Here is a 19054-nt window from a genome sequence, read left to right on the forward strand (position 1 = left end):
GCTTGTTTCCCTAGAAAGCTTTCTTCATATTTTAAGAGTTTCCGTATTCATCACCCAATGTGATTTTCCTAAAGCTTAGGTTGGGCTATATAATTTCTCTAATAAATAAATTCCAGTGTCTCCCTTTTGCCTTCAGGATCATGTTCAAAATACTCTGTTTGCCATTCAAAGTCCATTTATAACCTATTCCTTCCTTTACTTTTCCATTCTTCTTATACCTTACTGTTTGTCACATATTCTTAGATCAATGACACTGGCTTCCTTGGTATTCTACGAACAAGATACTCTATCTCTTAGCTTCAGACATTTCTCTGGCTGTCTCACATGCCTTGAATACTTTCTTTTCTCATTTTTGCCTATTGACTTCCTTGCTTTCCTTTAATCTCAGTAAAATCCTGTCTTTTACAGGAAGCTTTTCCCAACCCCTCTTCATCCTAGCTTTCCCTCTATTATTTCCTATTTAACTTATTCACAGCTTGCTTCGTATATACTTGTTTGCATGTTGTCTCTCTTTTTAGACTGATGACAAGGGCTATCTTTTGCTTTTTTTTTTTTATGTCTTCAGTAATTACCACAATGCCTGGCACATATTAGGTGCTCAATAAATGATTATTGGTTGATTTATTTGATCTTCTAATGGTAATAGGCCTTCTTTCTTTTTGATCAATTTCATTTAAGTTTTTTTTCCTGTTTATTTAAAAATTTTTTTTGTTATGAACTTAAATGACATCATTAATGTAAACATTTCAGTAAAGACCAGACCAAGCAATGTAAATGAAGATATTTTATTTTACCAATTACATGTAATAACAATTTTCTATGTAAGTTTTTTGAAGTTACATGATCCAAACTGTCTCCCTTCCTCCCTTTGTAATATAGGTTTTAGCATTGCTTCTTCTGGGGAGCTGATAAGCAATGTGATCTGGGTTATATATGTATTTGTCATGCAAAATATATTTCCATTTTGTTCATTTTTGTAAGAGAACTCTCACAGAAAGCCAAGACCCTAGAATAAAAACCCATATGAACTAAAGTAAAAATTGTATGCTTTGATCTCAAACAGTGTACGTGAAACTGAATTCCTAATACATTACAGAGAGTATAAAATCTAACTCCTCTAAAATAATTAAATTTACATATTATATCATATTTAACATGATAGTAACAAAACTGCTCTTATTGTCAGTGTATCCTTTTAACTTGACCTTTTTAACAATGAAATACAGTCAGGAAAACATTCATGCATTGGTCATCCCTGAAAAGGTTTTTCTCCTTTACTACCTCTTCTTCATAATTTCTCTGCCAAGAAGAGGGTAAAAATGTTTTTTTTTTGTTTTGTTTTGTTTTGATCCATGATCATTTTATTGATCAGAGTTCTTATGTCTTTCAAAGTTGTTTTCCTTTATGTTATTGTAAGCATTGTATAAATTATTCTCCTGGTTTTTACTCTATATTATTTCATATAAACTTTAAGATTTCCTATTACCCTCTCTTTTGGGCATCTGTGCTAATCTTATGGGCATAGATGGAACTAAAGAGTATAATGGTTAAATTGGGATTTTGACTAAATAAGAGAGTTATAAAAAGTGGTCACCAATTATTATCCCTTAAGTCAGAAAACTATTAGCAGTTTTTAACAATTTTCTTTAATCGGAATATTAGTAAAAAGAGAGAAACATGGAAGGGAAAGAGGTAAGGAGACTGCCTAGCCCACCCTAAATTCTGATCCGGTGAAATAAAGCTCACTCCCCAACAGAGTTCCAATCTCCACATGGGAATCCTAATCATTCATCAGCAAGCTGAGCAAGGTCCCAAAGCAGAAAAACTCTTATGAGCTAAGCTCACTAAGGCAGCAGTGAACCCAACAAGAAAGTCCCTGATTCCAAGAAGCTCCAAAGCTGAAGGTTGAAGTCCTAAACCCAAAAACTCTAGTCAAAAGGCCCAAAGCTCCAAGTCAAAAGTTGAAGTCTAAAAGCCCCAAGGAGCCGTCCTCCAAAGAAGTCCAAAGGAGAAGATCCAAGGAGCAGAGACTCCAAAGAAGAACTCCATAGGAGAAGTGTCAAGGAGAAATTCCTTGGACAGGAAGTTCAGGACTTTTTATAGTCCTTTTTCCATGTCCCTTCCTATTCCTTCCCCACTTTATGGGAACCAATCACAGTCTTTCAATTTTTCTAGCACTGCTGGTGGTGGGGGGTTGTGGGGACAATGGCCCCTGGAGTTGTCACCCACTCTAGCAAGTGACTTGTTAACTCTTATGCTTAGTGACTGGTAAGGTACTAAGTAGGGGTATTTAAGTTTTTGATTTATTAACTTAAAAGTTGCTAATAATGGAAACATAGAGTTTGATTCACTCTTCACAAGAGTTAGTTGAACGTGTGTTTCTTCTATCAGTGATTTTTGAGCATTGTTTCATTTTCTTATCTTAGATTTCTTTGCTTGAAAGTTATGCTTATATGCTTTGAATGCTTCACTGTTGGAGAATTGCTCTTATCCTTCTGTGTTGGAATCAATTTCTTTTATAAGTTGTAGAGAAGATGCTGACCTGAATTGGTAGAGGAAGTTCTCTAGACCAGTAAAATGACAAGTAGCTCTCCCTTTTCCCTGCCCATAGCAGGAACAATTTACATTACTTCTTTTTGGAGACAGATTCTAGATATTAAAATAAGTTTGTATTTTGGTTATATCTTCTCATTTCCCTTTTTAATAGAAATGCAGGCAAAAATCTTTTTTATCATTTCACTTTTTAAATTATATAAAGGAAATGAACTCTATCTTTAGAAAACTTTCCTATTTCCTATTTCTATTTGCGTTTTTGTGCATTCACACACATGTAGGTAGGGTAGAACATTGATAAATTTGATCTTCCCTTCCCTAATTCACATTCATAATCAAACACCCCCTACCCTGGGTCTCATATATCTTTTGAGTTTCTGTATTATGTGCATTAAGCAGAAATCCTACCTCTTCATGGCTTTTTTCTCCATTGACCTTCATGCACAATAAATTTTATTTTCCATATATGGCCTTTTTCTTGGGTACTGAAATTCAATTCACTTTTCCTTTTCTGTGAACTTCAATGCTCTTACCTTGCTAGTCAAATGTAGTCATATATATATATATATATACATATATANATATACATATATATATATATATATACACACACACATATATATATTTTGCTTGTGTGTATGTGATTTCACTACATTTATATCATCTTAATGAGCTGTTCATATCTCCTTTTGCTCTTTTTCTACCCCCATTGATTCATCTTTATTTTCCTTAATTGTCTTGTTCTCTATTAATTTTTTCTAAGTCCTTAAATTTTTTTCTGCCCTTTGTTTTTCATGTAAAATGAGCCTTTTTTAACTTTATTTTTTGTTTACATTATCTTCTCCAGGTGCTCCCTTATGTATTTTTTTTTCTGTTAGATTTCAGATTGTGATTTCTCTTCTTTGTTTCTTCTCAGCATTTGATATTTATCTATTTTACCTTGTCTCTTCCTGAGTCTTCTTTTCTTCCCCTTCTTTTACTGTTCAAATGCCACACCTACATTCATCTGTTTATTTTATTGGGACAATTTAGTTTCATCCTTTCTTCCTGATTCTTTAAGTCTGCCTCAACTGAGTTGGTCTCCTCTCTATTATGACAGTATCTAGGGGAGTTTTAATTTCTGTTTACTCCCTTGCCATATGTGGTAAACAGAAAGTCATTACTGTTTCCCTATATACCAAATCTGTATCATTTTCTTGACTGAACATTGTATTTAGATATTTTATCGAAACATATCTACAACATATCTTTGACCTATATCTCAGATATAAAGTTCTTTTTTTAATTAACTCTCCCCTCTCCCCCAACTAGGTATGTTTAGCTTTCTTTTCCTTGCTCATATTTTTATTTTCTGATCCAAGTCCTACATTAATTTTTGGGACTCATCAAAGAATCCTTTTAAAAAATATTCCTACCTTCTGTCTTATATTACTTCTAGGTATTAGTTCTAAGACAGAGGAGAAATAAGGGCCAGGTAGTTGGAGTTTGGTTACTTGCTTCAGGTTACCCAGCTAGCAAGTATCTGAGGCTAGATTTGAACCTAAGACCTCTTGTCTCTAGATCAGGCTCTCAATACTCTGAGCCTCCTAGCTGTCCCCAAAGAATCTTTTTTATTAACAAGTCACAAGTGTCTTTATTATTTAATTCCAGAAAGAATGTTTATTTTGTTTTTGTTCGTTGTGTTGAGGATCTTCAACAATAATAACAAAAAACCGTAATGCTTATTTAGATAGATTGAGCAATTCATTGATCTATTATGTGCTTATCATTTTGTCAAATTCTGGGGAGAGAAATATAAGAAAGGATAATAAAACACATAAAAGGGAGTTGGAAAGGGGGTAAGAAGGTGCATTCAAAATAGTATTACGTAAATGTGTCTGCAAAGTGGCATGGAGGCTAGGTTCAAGGTTTGCCATATTGTGGTTGGCCCACAGAGTTTTTGGAGGAAGCTGAGGATGACATGTGATGTGCAGATCCTAAGGCTATCAGGACCACTAGCCAGAGTACCCTTATCCTTTTGGAATTTACAATTTAGTTTGGTAAATAAGACTTACAGAGATGAATAGCAACACAAGATAGGCCATCCTGATTGCCAAATGAATGCTAGTGGCATTAAATGTTCTTTTTTAAAACTTTTACCTTTTATTTAAAAATCAATACTGTGTATAGATTCAAGGCAGAAAGAAGAGTGGTAAATACCAGGCAATAGGGGTTAAGTGACTTGCTTCATATAGCTAGAAGGTATTTGAGATCAGATATGAACCTAGAACCTCCTGCCTCTAAGCCTAACTCTCAATCCACTGTCCCTAGTATTTAATGTTAAAAGTGTTTTAGCATCATCTTTGATGTTACTGTTCATTACAGTGAAGGAGGTGGCAAATGACCAAAATGGTTTTTGAAGTTATGGGAACTGTAACTTAAATATTAATATTGCACCTCAGATAAATGTTCAAAATTAACCAATCATACAGGGCAAATAGATAGTAAAAGGCCTGTGTAAACATTACATGACAAAGAAGGCCAGAGAGCCAATTATGAGTAAGTCACTTGGAGAGAGAAGTCTATGCTGAGAACCGTAGCCGAGCCTACAACTTAGTTTTCTTCTGTTGTGGCTGTATCACTACATTTATCCTTGCAACTTTAATTGTGGATCCTTCTTCTGCTCATCTATTATTTTGCTCCATTATTTTTCCCCCCTTGGGCTCTGTTCTTTCTCTGCCCTTTCATGCACTCTTTATTTTGAAACCCTGGAATTCTTTTTATGCGATTTTCTTTCTGCCTAGTAATCTCTTCTTTTACAATCCATACTTCTTGCAATTACTTATCAGCAATAAAGTGATGTTCCATTGCCTCCTACTGGCTGTATTTTACCTGGGTGGTAATATTCTTTAGATCCTACTCACACTATCTTGCTTGAAAGCTATTATTGTGGAATAAAGGATCATACAGACTTTGCTTTGGCACCAGAAAGGGAGGACTGTCTTTTTGACATTTCAGGCTTTTTGGCTGAGAAAATCAAATTCTGAGCATGATTCCATAATACCATTAAAGAAGCCATTTGCCATTTTACATAATTTCCCTGGAGGTGGACAGCATTCTTTGTCATAAATTCTTCAGAATTGTCCTGGATTATTGTGTTACTGAGAGTGCCTATGTCTTTCACAGTTGATCATTCCATAATTTTGCTGTTACTATGTATAATGTTCTCTTATTTCACTTATTTCATGTTGTATCAGTCCCTATGAACTTATTATTATTAAAAAAATTTTTTAAACCCTTACCTTCTGTCTTGGAGTCAATACTATGTATTGGTTCCAAGGCATAAGAGTGGTAAGGGCTAGGCAATGGGGGTTAAGTGACTTGCCCTGGGTCACACAGATAGGAAGGTTCTGAGGCCAGATTTCAACCTAGGACCCTGTCTCTAGGCCTGGCTCTCAATCCACTGAGCCACCCAGCTGCCCCCCTCTCCTGAATTTATTTTAAAAAACATTTTGGTGACTATTTCAATTTATTTGGTTTCCTTTGTAAACCTATATGTTTTATTTTATGCATTTAAATATTTTATTCTGCAAAGGTATCCATAGAATTCACTAGGTAGCCAAAAGGGGGGATTCCATGATGAATACAAAAAGAAGTTAAGAAATTTTGCCCTATGCACTTAGCTCAGTAAGTGACAACCAAGAATATTAGTTAATTATTTCCCACATGTTTTCAGAATGTGAACTCCTTGTAAGTAGGGACTATCTTTTTTCTTTTTGTATACCCAGTGGTTTTTAGAATGCTTGGCACAAAATAGGTGCTTAATAAATGATTTTCCATTTTTCTATTTCATCATGGAGAACTACCTGAAAACAATTATCAACATTCAACCTTCTATTTGTCAGGTTACATTATTCATTTGTGGCAAGTCTCATTAATGAAGAGTACTGTACATTGTCCCTGAAGTCTTAGATATGAGCCACTTTGGCCATTCTTTAGCTTCATTTTAGGGTTCCTAGCTGTTTGACTCTGGGTAAGTCATTTAACCCACATTTCCTAAGCCCTTACCACTCTTTTACCTTAGAATCAATATATAGAAGAAAAATAAAAGACAAACAATGAAAAACCCTCTATGAAGGGCAGCTAGGTTGCTCAGTAGATAGAGAACTAGGCCTTAGAGATGAGAGGCTCTGGGTTCAAATTTGGCCTCAGGCATTTCCTGAATCAGTGATCTAACAACATTTTGCCTTTGCTCCCTAATCTTCAGGATCTACCTATTTTTCCAGGGGAAGATTAAAATTCCATTGCCTGACATTTAAGGTCTTCCAAAGTCTGTCTCCTGGGTAACTTTCTAGCATTATTTTTATAAATATTCTCTTTTATAAATTCTACATTTTGCCCAAGACAGATCTTTGAGCTAGTCTCAAACTGGACATTCTATTTTCTGCCTCTACTTTTTCATAGGATAATCCCGGCATCTGGGATATATTCCTTCCTCATCCATACCTCTCATAATTCTTTCTTCAAAGTTTAATTCAAGTGCCACCTCTGCCATGAAGCCCCTCATGACTCCCCCAGTTTTTAATGTTCTTTTTCCATTATTCTCATTATACTTCCTTCCATGAATGTTATATCCCCCAGTAAAATCAGCTCTTTGAGAGTAGAGGTTTTTGCCTTTTGATTTTATATCTTTTGCACTTAGCATATTTTCTTTCTTAATAAATGTTCACTGTACCTTTAATGTTCAGTTCATTGCTAGTCTAAGAAAAAACCAAAAAGCAAAGTCAAACAACTCAAAAATAAAACACTAAGCTGCAAATATAACTATAATCCAGTAATAATGAAAATAACTCCTTTTCTTCCTATTTTTCCCTTCTCCTTCCTTTTATACCCCTCTCCAATTCCCCTGCAGGAGGATAGCAAACAAGCTCAATTCTTGGCATTGGCTGTGGTATACTTTGTGTCTGTTCTCATGGTGTCCAAGTACAGAGACATTCTGGAACCTCAAAATGAAATGCGGCAGCCTCAAAATGATGAGTCTTTGAAAGAATCTGGCAATGAAAGTGGTGATGTAACATCAACTGGTAAAGTTGTATACACTCTTCTTTGACACTGAAAATTATATATAAGGTTATATACTGAAATTAATAATACTAATATTTCTGGAAATACAGTCTAATGAAATTGGAATATTTATGCATGACTACTGTACTGTGATTTAATGTAAGCAAAAACTGGTTAAATGGCCATTTTAAATGCATTTGTGGGTCTATGAAATTGTTTTTTTTTAACATTTTAGTTTCTTACAGTAATTTTTAAAGCCATCTAATTCATTGTTTTGTATAAGTCATCACTTTATTTGCTTTCTAAGATTATTCCACGTATTTCATAATTTTCATGTATTATTTCATGGTATTAATAGCAATTTTTCTTTTAAGCAGCAATAAATTTCATTTCTTGCTTTTCTCTTTGGAATCATATTTAGAATTCACAACAGAAGCCATCAGCCCATTGCCTCCAGCAACAGTGGAAGACTCTGCAAATGTGATATCTCTTGGAAGGAGAAATACCGGAGGTGGGGAAGAATCAGCTTCAGCTGTTGGAAGTAACATGGCTGAGGCTATTCCTGCAGGGCCTCAGTGTGTTAGTGCGGGTCCTGATGCCATCAGTGAAGTATTGTGCACACTTTCTTTAGAAGTGAATAAATCTCAGGATGCCAGAAAAAATAATGCAGACAGAGATTTAGATACCAAGACTGTACCCCCTGTCTCAGCTACAAAAAGTGTTAATGTGAAGGACATTCTCAGAAGCTTGGTTAACATGCCAGCAGATGGAGTCACTGTGGATCCTGCCTTTCTTCCACCAGCCTGCCTTGGCACTCTTAGTGATCTTTCTGCTGAGCAACCTGTGCAGTTCCGATCCTTTGACAGGTACTATAAATTATTATTTTCTTCCATGTTTGCCTTTCACGGTGTGGAGGCGAACCAAAGAATATATAGAATGGATTTAGACATATCCACTCACATAGATTTTATAGAGTATAGATTTAGATAGGGAGGTGTTATAGCATGAGGATATTGGGTATTACTTAGGATTAAAAAGATAAGAGGACTTGAGAGACAAATATAAAAATAGAGTTTGGAGTATATCCAAGAAAAACTTTATCTATTTAAAAATTATTTTGATATATTTTTTGTTTGTTTCTTGATTTCTCATGGAGTTTTTAGCTTCCACTTGCCAGTTCTGATTTTTAAGGAATTATTTTTTCAATCTACTTTTCCATTTGGCCAGTTCTTCTATTTATGAAATTATTTTGTTTATTACATTTTTATACACTTTTTTCCATGTTGCCAATTCTGCTTTTTAAATAGTTCATTCCTTTAGTGAATTGTTGTTCCTCTTTTATCATTTAACCTATTATATACTTTTTACACTTTTAAGGCATTATTTTCTTTAGTATTTTATGTGCCTCCTTTTCCAAAGTGTTGACTCATTTTTTTTAATGATTTTCATATATATTCTCATTTCTTTTCCCAATTTTTCTTCTACTCATTTGATTTTTAAAATCCTTTTTGAAGTCTTCTAGGAATTCTTTTTGGTCACAAGAGTAATTCATGTTTTCATTCATGGATGTAGCAGTTTTGGCTTCATTGTCTTCTGAATTTATATTTTGATCTTCCTTGCCAACATAGTGACTTCATATGGTTTAGGGCAGTGATGGGTAAACTATGGCCTGCGGGTCAGATGTGGCCCCCTGAAATGTTCTATCTGGGCCCACAACATTATTCCTAATCTGACAAATACAATGAGTAAGATACAATACAATGACACTTCGAAAGAATTGCCTTAGAAACAGACTGACACATGAACATTTCCTTTCCTTTGGCCCTCTCTTTAAAAAGTTTGCCCATTACAGGTGTAGGGTCTTTTTTTGTGTGCGGTTGTTATTTGCTTATTTTCCCCAACCTATTTTTTGACTTTTAACTTTAAAATAGTTAAAATTGGGCTATGCTCTTGGGGTGGGCAAAGACATTGTCCTAAGTTTTAGATTTTTTTTGTGTATGTGCTTTTACACCTAGTTCTGGAGGGTCTTCAAGTTTTCAATTCTTCCAATGTGGTGTGATATAAGGAAGACTTTTTACTACTCTTCTTACTTCGCTCTGTTCTGTGAATGATGAAAAGCACTCTTTTCTACTCAGGAACTATAATTAGGGTTCTCTTTCCCCTGCAGCCACATGTTCTGATATGTTAGTACTCCTCCTTGTTCTGGGACCATGACCCCAATAACAGAAAAGAGACCCCTATAGTTTCTTTCTAACCAGTTGCCTGGCCCTGTTGATGTCCATGATATGAGACCATCGGAAGTTGCTAATACTTATTCAATTGCTCCAAAGGGCTGCTACTGGATTGATGAGGAGAGTCCTTCCCTGGTTCAGCTTCTGCTGTATTACATTCCAGGCTTACAAAAAGGGTGACTCACTTTTTCTGCCAAACTTCAGAGTGGTTTTCTGCTGGAAAATTATTCTACCCTGTCTTTTTGTTAGTTCTACCACTGCAGAATTCATCTTGACATATTATTTTAAAGTAGTTTTTTGGGGGAATTTAGGAGAGCTTAGTAGAACCCCTGCCTTTTCCCTGCCATTTTGGCTTTGTCCTCCAAAGTCATGTTAAAAAAATAAATTGCTAAATTTTTTTTGCAGAAAAACAACTTCTTTTGGTATATCCAGTGAGTCATATTGGTTTGTAACTCACAAATTTTTTGTTTATATTTTTTTAAGCAAATTTTATCATTGTATTTTATAATTTAATAATTTTAAGTCTTTTGGAAAAATAATTTGAAATTAATAGAAGAATTTTGTTAGCTAGGAGCCTTTTTGGGTTTCTTAATTTTTAGCAGTATTCCCAATTTTCTGACAATAGCTTTTAAAATAATAAATACTAATATGAATCTCTTATCCTAGTTTTCCCCTCAAGCTGTGAAAAATTGGACTTGTTATGTAAGCTTCTTTTTCCCTTAATTTATTAATAAAATAGAGATAATAATTTCTTCTTTATTAGAGGGGTTTTATATGAAATTGTAAACATAATGTTGAAGAATTAAAACCTACAGAAATGTTATTTACTTATAGTTGCTTGACATATGTTATAAATGTTAACTTTTGGTTTTTTAAAAAACCACCTGTGCAGTTGAATGTCTCAAAATAAGATTGTTTATTTGTATTCATGGGGATGGACACAACTGAAATTTGATTGAAATAAATCTAGGATATAAATTCATGGTTTAAAATGTCATATGCAATGTAAGAACATCCCCAACCAATATATCCTTAAAGAAAATAGTTATATGTATGAAAAATAATACAAACTGATTTTCGTGTTCCTTTAAAAGCATTTTTACATTACATTATAATTTGTAACACAACTAATTAACATTTCATTGTTTTTACACAATTTTTGTGGCTTTAATCTTTAAATAAATTTAGTTATAATTTACTTTGTGAATAAAATTATGTATTCAGCAGGTCTTAATAGCTAGGAGAATAGTTTCAGTACTTTTTCCCCAGACAGTACCATGTAAGCAAATCTTGATTTATACTTAATAGTATAGGTGCTAACATCCCTTTTTCTGAAGGTGTGCTCCTACAAATGATGTTAGACCCAGTTTTTTATGAACCACAAATTGTAGCTCACGTGGCAGAATGAAATTTTCATGTGCTTATATACGTGAGGCTTTGTATATATTATATGAAAAGAGTGATTCTCAAACTAATTGGATCTCTCTCTGAATAAATTCAATAATTGGATGATTCTTTTCATCCCTTTCCCAGTACATTTTCAAAGTAAATTCTCTTTTATTTCAATATAAGCTGCCTGAGGTCCACAGTAAAATCATGAAAGTAGCAATTTCAGTGCTGATTTTAAAAAATAATTAATATTTTATAAATAAATAACAGGAATTTTATGAGTAGACTTTTTTGGTAGAATGAATACATGTGTTCACATTAAGAAAGCATCATCAGTTTTAGGAAATGCTGCTCAAGGATCCATTCATTCTAATCAGAATTAAAAGAAGTTGTTTCAGAATCTGCTTGATGTGTACAAGTAGTTTCTCTTCTTTTCCCACACCCTTACATGAAGATTTTCTTTAATATACTTTTCCCCTCCATCTTCAACTACCCAGTTTAAAAAAAAAACAGCCACCACTTAATCTATTCTTTATTTTAAAGTTCTTTTGTTAAATTATCTTATTATATGATTTAAATAGCGGAAAACTTATTCTGAAAAGGCACTCTGGTCACTTGTAGCTGTTCAGGCAAAGGAGCAGAGGCAGGAAAATGTGAGTTGTGAACAAAGGTCAGGATACAGGAATTCAATTTGTTTAGGCATTGGAGTGCATAGAAAAGAGAATTGTGAAAGAAGAGTACATTTTCTATGTATTAAGATTATTCTAGGACATGTAGAATGGATCAAAAGGAGGAAGGGATATAACAGAGCAAGAAAGATATTGCAGTTGCCCATGAGAAGTGATAAAGAGGCTTTAAAGTAATATGTTATCATGGAGAAAAAAAAGTGATGGATGAAAAAGCTTTTGATAGAATTTGGAAACTGATTTAACAATGGTTATCTCAACTTGAAATCTGAATTTCCTATTTCTTTGATGAGTATTCAATTCAATGAGTATTCAAAATGGTCAAAATCAGTGTTATCTTTGACTTTTCTCCTCTTTATAGCCTATATGTGGTTGTGATGACTGAAGATTTGTTTTGTTTTGGGAAGAAGGTTATGTTTTCACCTGTTCACTTAGGAAGAATTTAAGCATAAAAATTATTAAATGACCTTTAAAAATTTAGATTGAATTGTTTCATTTAATACATTGATTTAAATATTTGATGAAATTTTTGCTCTTGCATTTGTATATGTATATCTGAAACCTCTTGCTTGTAAATTTTTGTTTTAAGAATAGTATAGAAAGGAAATTCATGCTGAAATCTTTAAAAAATTCAGTGTTGTTTCAAAATTGTATTAATTTTAAGGATTTGACTCATGTAATAAGCATGGGGGAAATTTTGAAACTTAAGAATTCAGAATCAGGATTTTGCCATATGTGGTTTTTATTTTATTTCTTGTCTGGAAAACATATTGCTCGATGAATTAACATGAAGTTGTTTTTTTCTTCTGTTGAAAAAGAGACACCTATTTAAAAGCTATTCCCATGTAGCCATGCAGCAGTGGAACATCTCTGAGAATTTCAAAGCATCCTTCTGATCATGCATTTATCTCAGGAATGCTGTGTCAGAAATCAGAACACTCCTCATATCTTAGGGATTATCAACTTCCAAGCTATAGCTGGAAAGTATACAGTAACAGCTCCATGAGTAAAGCTTTTGCTGAAAGCCTGCTAGGTTATGGGCTTTTGCAAACAGCAAGGTGTTTGTGTGCATTCCCATGCCAAAAATCTTCTCCTTATCTTATTTCAAGATCCACTTTGTTGATTAGTGGATGCCAGGGGTTTATCTTGATAAAGTTCAAGGCCTGATCTGGTTTTTAAGCTAGATTCTGAGAAACTAAAGTGCTACAGCCAAACATATAAGTACCTTCCTTTCTTTTTGCTAACATTTATGTAAAGGGTTGTGACAAAACCACTTTAACTCTGGGATATTTTAAATTATTTATGTAAAGTGGGAATTTAACATTGTTTACAGATTTGTTGGTTGCTTTTAAAAATAAAATTTATCTACATTAATAAAACTAATCCTTGGGCATTTACTGCATTTATTAACTAAATTTTAACTTATTAAAAATAAAATTTCAACTTAATATTTAGATTTAAATTTAAATTAATTTAGTTAATCAGCTTTTTAATCTAACTTTATGAATCTTCCATGTGAAATAAATTGTTCCATTTCTGCTGGATAATACTTAAAATGCAGATAATTATTAAAAGTCTATGAAATGAGAGTTTAATTTTTCTCAATCTTTAATGATTATATAAGTATCAGTTTATAAAGAAGAGTTTGATATTGACCAAATTAATCTTCATGTAAAATCCTAATAGATTGCTGAAAATCAGATGTAATGTTTACATTTTACTGTATTTTATAGCTATTTGCTAGTCAAGAAAGTTGTTTATTTGAAAGATTGATTTTTATTACATGAACAACACTTGATTAATCTGAAACAGTGTTGGCTTTCTGATTTTTGGAATATATGGAAATGGCACTGCATGAAATGTGGCCTTCAAATTATTAGCCTTCTTTGGTGCCAGTATTCAATTTCTTTATACATTTTGTTAATGGAGGAGAGAATTCACTAATACAGATTTGCTCTTGCAGTTATCAGGATAGATTGAACCTAATAAAGATCCCATTTGTTCAAATGAGAACTGCCTGTTTATAACCTTTGACCATTTGTCAACTTGGGAGTGCTTTGTATTTTTATGAATTTGACTCATTTTTCTGTATATTTGAAAAAGATTCCTTTGTCAAAAATTCTTGTTAAAACATTTTCCACCAGGCTTTAATTTCCCTTTTCTAGGTTGCGTTCATTTTTTTTTGTATGAAATCCATTTAATTTAATGTAGTCAGTTATCTATTTTCATATCCTAATTTTCTCTCTGTTTAGTTTTATTTAGTGTTTTTCAATAGGAATGAGTATTGTATTTTGTCAAAAGCCTTTTCCTTATCTATTGAGATAATCATGTAATTTCCAATGTTTTTGTCATTGAAAATGGTCAGTTAGTTTTCTTAAAATCAAGCCTTTCCTGCCTTCCTGGCATAAATCCCATCTGTTCAGAGTGATTGAACCTTGCTTTCATCTCCATGCTAATACTTTATTTAAGATTTTTGCATCAATGCTCATTAAGGAAAATTTTGTATAGTTTTTATATCTATTTTTACTCTCCCTGGTTTTGATATCAAAACCATGATTTTTTTCATAAAAGGAACGTGGTGGGACTCTTTCTTTTTTACTTTTTTCCCCAAATAGTTTGTATAGTATTGAGATTAATTGTTTTTTAAATATTTGGTAGAACTCACTTGTAAATTCATCTGGTCTTGAGGATTATTTTTTTCTTATGAAGTTCATCTATGGCTTCTTCAATTTCTTTTTCTAAGATGAGATTATTTAAGTATTCTATTTTTTCCTTTAATTTTTATTTTTGTAAATATTCATCCATTTCACTTAGATCGTCAGTTTTATTGAATACTCTTGGGTAAAATTATTCCTAATACTTTCTTTAAATTCATCTTCATTTTCGGTGGATTTGTGCTTTTAAATTTTGATATTGTAATTTGGTTTTCTTCCTTCTTTTTTAAAAATTCAAATTAACCAATGGTTTATCTATTTAATTGGTTTTACATAACACCAATTCCTAATTTTATTATTAGTTCCTTTTTTTTAGTTTAAATTATATTAATTTCTCCTTTGGTTTTCAGGATTTCCATTTTTATGTTTAATTAGGGGGTTATAATTTGTTCTTTTTCTATTTTTTGGGGGGGGTTACATGCCCGATTTATCAATCTGCTTTTTCTCCCTTTTATTGTTACATGTGTTTAAGAGGATAAAATTTCCCCATAGTATTGAATTTCATAAATTTTGGTATATTATCTCATTGTTACTCTCTTGAATGAAATTGTTGATTATTTCTATGATTTATTCTTTGGCCCATTCCTTTGTTTAGGATTACTATATTTACTTTCAAGTGAATTTTTCATCCTTTTTATGACCTTTAATTAAATGTAATTTTTATTAAAATGTTCTATAAAAAGTACAATTAAATTTTTTGCTTTTTTTGCATTTGATTGTAAGGTTTTTATGACCTAACACATGAGCAATTTTTGTGAATGTGCCTTGTATAGCCAAGAAAAAGGAACAGTTCATTCATTTTCTTTGTTTTCTTCATAAATCTCTCACATTTTAATATTTTTTAGATTCTCCTTATCTTGACATCTTTCTTATTCATTTTATGGTAAAATTTATCTAGTTCTGAGAAAGGATAGTTGAGGTCCCCACAAGTGTAATTTTATTGTTTATTTCTTCATGTAATTCCCTTAACTTCCTTTAAGAATTTGGATGCTATGCCATTTGGCACATATATTTTTAGTATTGCTATTTCTTCATTTTCTGTGGTTCCTTTTAACATGATGTAGTTTCCCTGCTCTTCTCTTTAAATTAGGTTTCTTTTTGCTTTTGTTTTGCCTGAGATCATGATTGCTATCCCTGCCTTTTTTTACTTCAGCTGAGGCAGAATAGTTTCTGCTCTAGGCTCTCATTTTAACTTTGTGAGTATCTCTCTTTTTCAAGTATGTACCTTATAAACAGTGTATTGTTAGATCCTCTTTTCAAATCCATCATGCTATCTGTTTCTTTTTTATGGGTGAGCTCATACCATACATAATCACAGTTATAATTATAACAGTATTATATAATAATGTAAAATATACTTTATTATTCCTCTATTATTTAGAATGTCTATGTGTTTAATTTAGCAGTTAAACTTTATTATATATATATACATATATATATATACACACGTATGTATAAAAAATCATGCTATATATAGGGTTAACAAGTGTTCACTTATATCTACAGTTTTAGCCACCAATGGTAAGGCTTGGAAAGTATCCTTTGCTGATATGGGAGCCCTGTTCTACTAATTGTGATTTCCCTCCATTCTATTTTCTTCTGTTTATCTTTCATTCTCTCTTTTTATCCTGTCCCCCTCTAAACTTTGTTTTGCTTTTGATTACTATCTTCCTTTATCTTCTCTCCTTCCTATTCCTCATCCCCTTTCTATTTTCTCTTCCTCTTATTTCCCTGTTAAGAGAGGTTTCTATATCCAATTCAGCATTTGTGTGTGTGTGGTGTATATATATATATATATATATATATATATATATATATATATATATGTTGTTACTCTCTTGAATGAAATTATTGATTATTTCTATGATTTATTCTTTGGCCCACTCCTTTGTTTAGGATTAGTATATTTACTTTCAAATGAATTTTTACACAACATTTGTGTATATCTATATTTGTCTGTCTGTCTCTCCAGAGATCCCTTCCACATTGTGGGGGTTAGGGATATGGCACCCCCATGATCTGTAAAATATGTGTACAATTTTTTTGATCCTCCCTTAATACTAGAAAAGTTGATTTTTTTCTTTTTTTGTTATGGAGTATTTATAGTTTCTTGTTGTAAAATTTGGATTAAATGTTTGGTCATAAGCTATATAGTTTGCAGAGTTTTTTCTGTATTGTCTATTGGTCTTCATGTGCCATCTGAGGCTTGTGCAAAATACCCCCCACCCCAAATTTCCATTTAATTTCTTATGCTGACCCATGATATATTGAAACTGTAATGGGGAAAGCTATGATGTGGAAGGGACACCTGTATATTTGTGTGTGTGTATTTATTCTTTCTTCTTTGAACCAATTTAGTTATGAGTGAGGTTCAAGCCTTCCTTTTGTCCCCTACCATTTCCTCTCCACTGTAAAATTTGTTGTGTACTTTTTTTATGTGAGATAATTTCTCCTATTCATCCTCTTCTTTCTCCTTTCTTTTAGGTCACCCTTCTTTCTCACCCATCAATTTTTTTGTTTATATCACAATCAACTCACTTCTGCAACCTCTGTGTAGAATCTTTCTAATTGCCCTAGTTCTGAGAAGTTACATGTATCATCTTCTCCTATAAGAATATAAACTGTTTAATCTTATCAAGTCCTTTGTGACTTCTTTGTTCCCATTTGTGTTTTTTCCTTGTCTTGTAGCTGACTGTGAAATTTTCTATTACTGTCAAAGAATTATTGAAAGTCCTCTAATTCATTAAATATCCATTTTTTTTTACCTTGAAGTATTATAATCAGTTTTATTGGCTAAGAAGTTATTGGTTATAACCTTAGATCCTTTGCATTCTGGAGTATCATATTCCAAGCCCTCTCCATCTGTAACGATTAAAAATGATAAAGGCTGATATTATAAGGAAAAGTAATATTTTATTTAGGTCCATGTTGATAGAATAAAATTGGACCACGCGCCTGGCTATTTTAAAAATTCCGCCTACGCCATTACATTCTGTACCCTCCTTAATCCTTTCTATGTTTCCCCAGGAGCTTGCTCAGGTAGCAAAGAGGAAGTCAAACGCAACTTCCCAATATTTAAAGCTGGGCTTTACCTTAAAGACATCATCCAAAACAGGAAACCCGTTGGATTGTGGAAAATGTAGTTTCAAAGTCCCCCACATGTCCACAGGAAGTTTGTCAAATACTTTTAAATGGAACCCCCAGAATTCCAAATAACACACATCTATAATGTGGTAGCTGCTAATCTTGCATGATCTTGACTGTGGCTCCCTAGTTAAAAGGTGTTTTTCTGGTTAAAGTTTCTCTTTGACTCGGGTGCTCTGGAATTTGGCTATAATATTCCTTGGGAGCTTTCATTTTGGCCTCTCTTTCAGGAACTGATTTGTGGATTCTTTCTATTTTATCCTCTGGCTCTAGGATTTTGAGGTAGTTTTTTGATTCTCTCTTGTAGTATGATGCCTTGGATTTCAGATAATAAAATAATTCTTAAATTATCTTTCAAATTATCTCCCTTCAATATATTTTTCATTCAAATTATCTTTCCAACGAGACATTTTATGTTTTCTTCTATTTTCTCATTTTTTGACTTTCTTTATTGATGTTTCTTTATCTCATGAAGTCAGCTTCCATTCGCCCGATTCTAATATTTAAGGAATACTTCATCTAGTACACTTATACATCTCTTTTTCCATTTGATTCTAATTTAAAGAGTTATTTTCATCAGTTTAGTTTCATAGCTCTTTTTTCTTTTGGCTATTTCTGTTTTTTAAGGTATTATTTTCTTCAGAATTTTTTTGTGCCTCTTACCAAGCTGTTAATTGTTGTTTTCATAATTTTTTTTCTTTCTCAGTTATTTCTCCACAATTTTTTATTCACCATTCTTTTTTGATTTTTAAAATAAAAATTTTGCTCTTTCAGGAGTTTTTCTATCCAGTTTATACAGGTTTTTTTTCCCTTTTGAGGCCTTCATATAGCTGTTTTGAACATTATTGTTTTCTTCTGAGTTTTTGTTTTGAATTTTGTTCTTTTTCCCAGATGATTATTTTTACTTTAAACTTTTATGTTAAAGTCGTACTCTGTTTCTGATATGTAGCATAGGGAGTACAGAGGCAGTGACTAAAGCTTTAGGCTTTTTTTTTCACTGCTGTTTTCAGAGTTAGCTTCCAAAGTGGGTATGATCCAAGGAAAGGTGTGGTCATTGCCTTCCTATTCTGCAGTCGACTCCTTACCCAGGAAGACCCCCTAATTCCTTGGGATCATAGTCAATACTACTACTTTGCTTTGTTGAGACTGGAAATGATCCTCCTTCTCCAGAATACTATTTTCTCTTGACTAAAAGTATTAGATTTAGTAAATTGCAAAATTGGCTATATTGATTTGGGGGGGGTTGTACTTATTTTTGCCAATAATTGTGTGTGTGTGTGTGTGTGTGTGTGTG

At 32.7% G+C, this 19054-nt stretch overlaps 1 protein-coding gene across 4 annotated transcripts in view; it reads left to right on the forward strand.

Moving 5' to 3' along the window:
- LRBA (LPS responsive beige-like anchor protein) overlaps positions 1 to 19054 on the forward strand; it is a 686065-nt gene that overhangs the window by 159927 nt on the left and 507084 nt on the right. For all 4 annotated transcript variants that reach the window (XM_044680734.1, XM_044680732.1, XM_044680733.1 and 1 more), the window contains exons 28-29: positions 7445 to 7616; positions 8018 to 8462. In XM_044680734.1, the coding sequence (XP_044536669.1) occupies positions 7445 to 7616; positions 8018 to 8462 (617 nt within the window). The remainder of the gene's footprint in view (positions 1 to 7444; positions 7617 to 8017; positions 8463 to 19054) is intronic.

Source organism: Gracilinanus agilis, chromosome 6 (assembly GCF_016433145.1).
Source record: "Gracilinanus agilis isolate LMUSP501 chromosome 6, AgileGrace, whole genome shotgun sequence".
NCBI lineage: Eukaryota > Metazoa > Chordata > Mammalia > Didelphimorphia > Didelphidae > Gracilinanus > Gracilinanus agilis.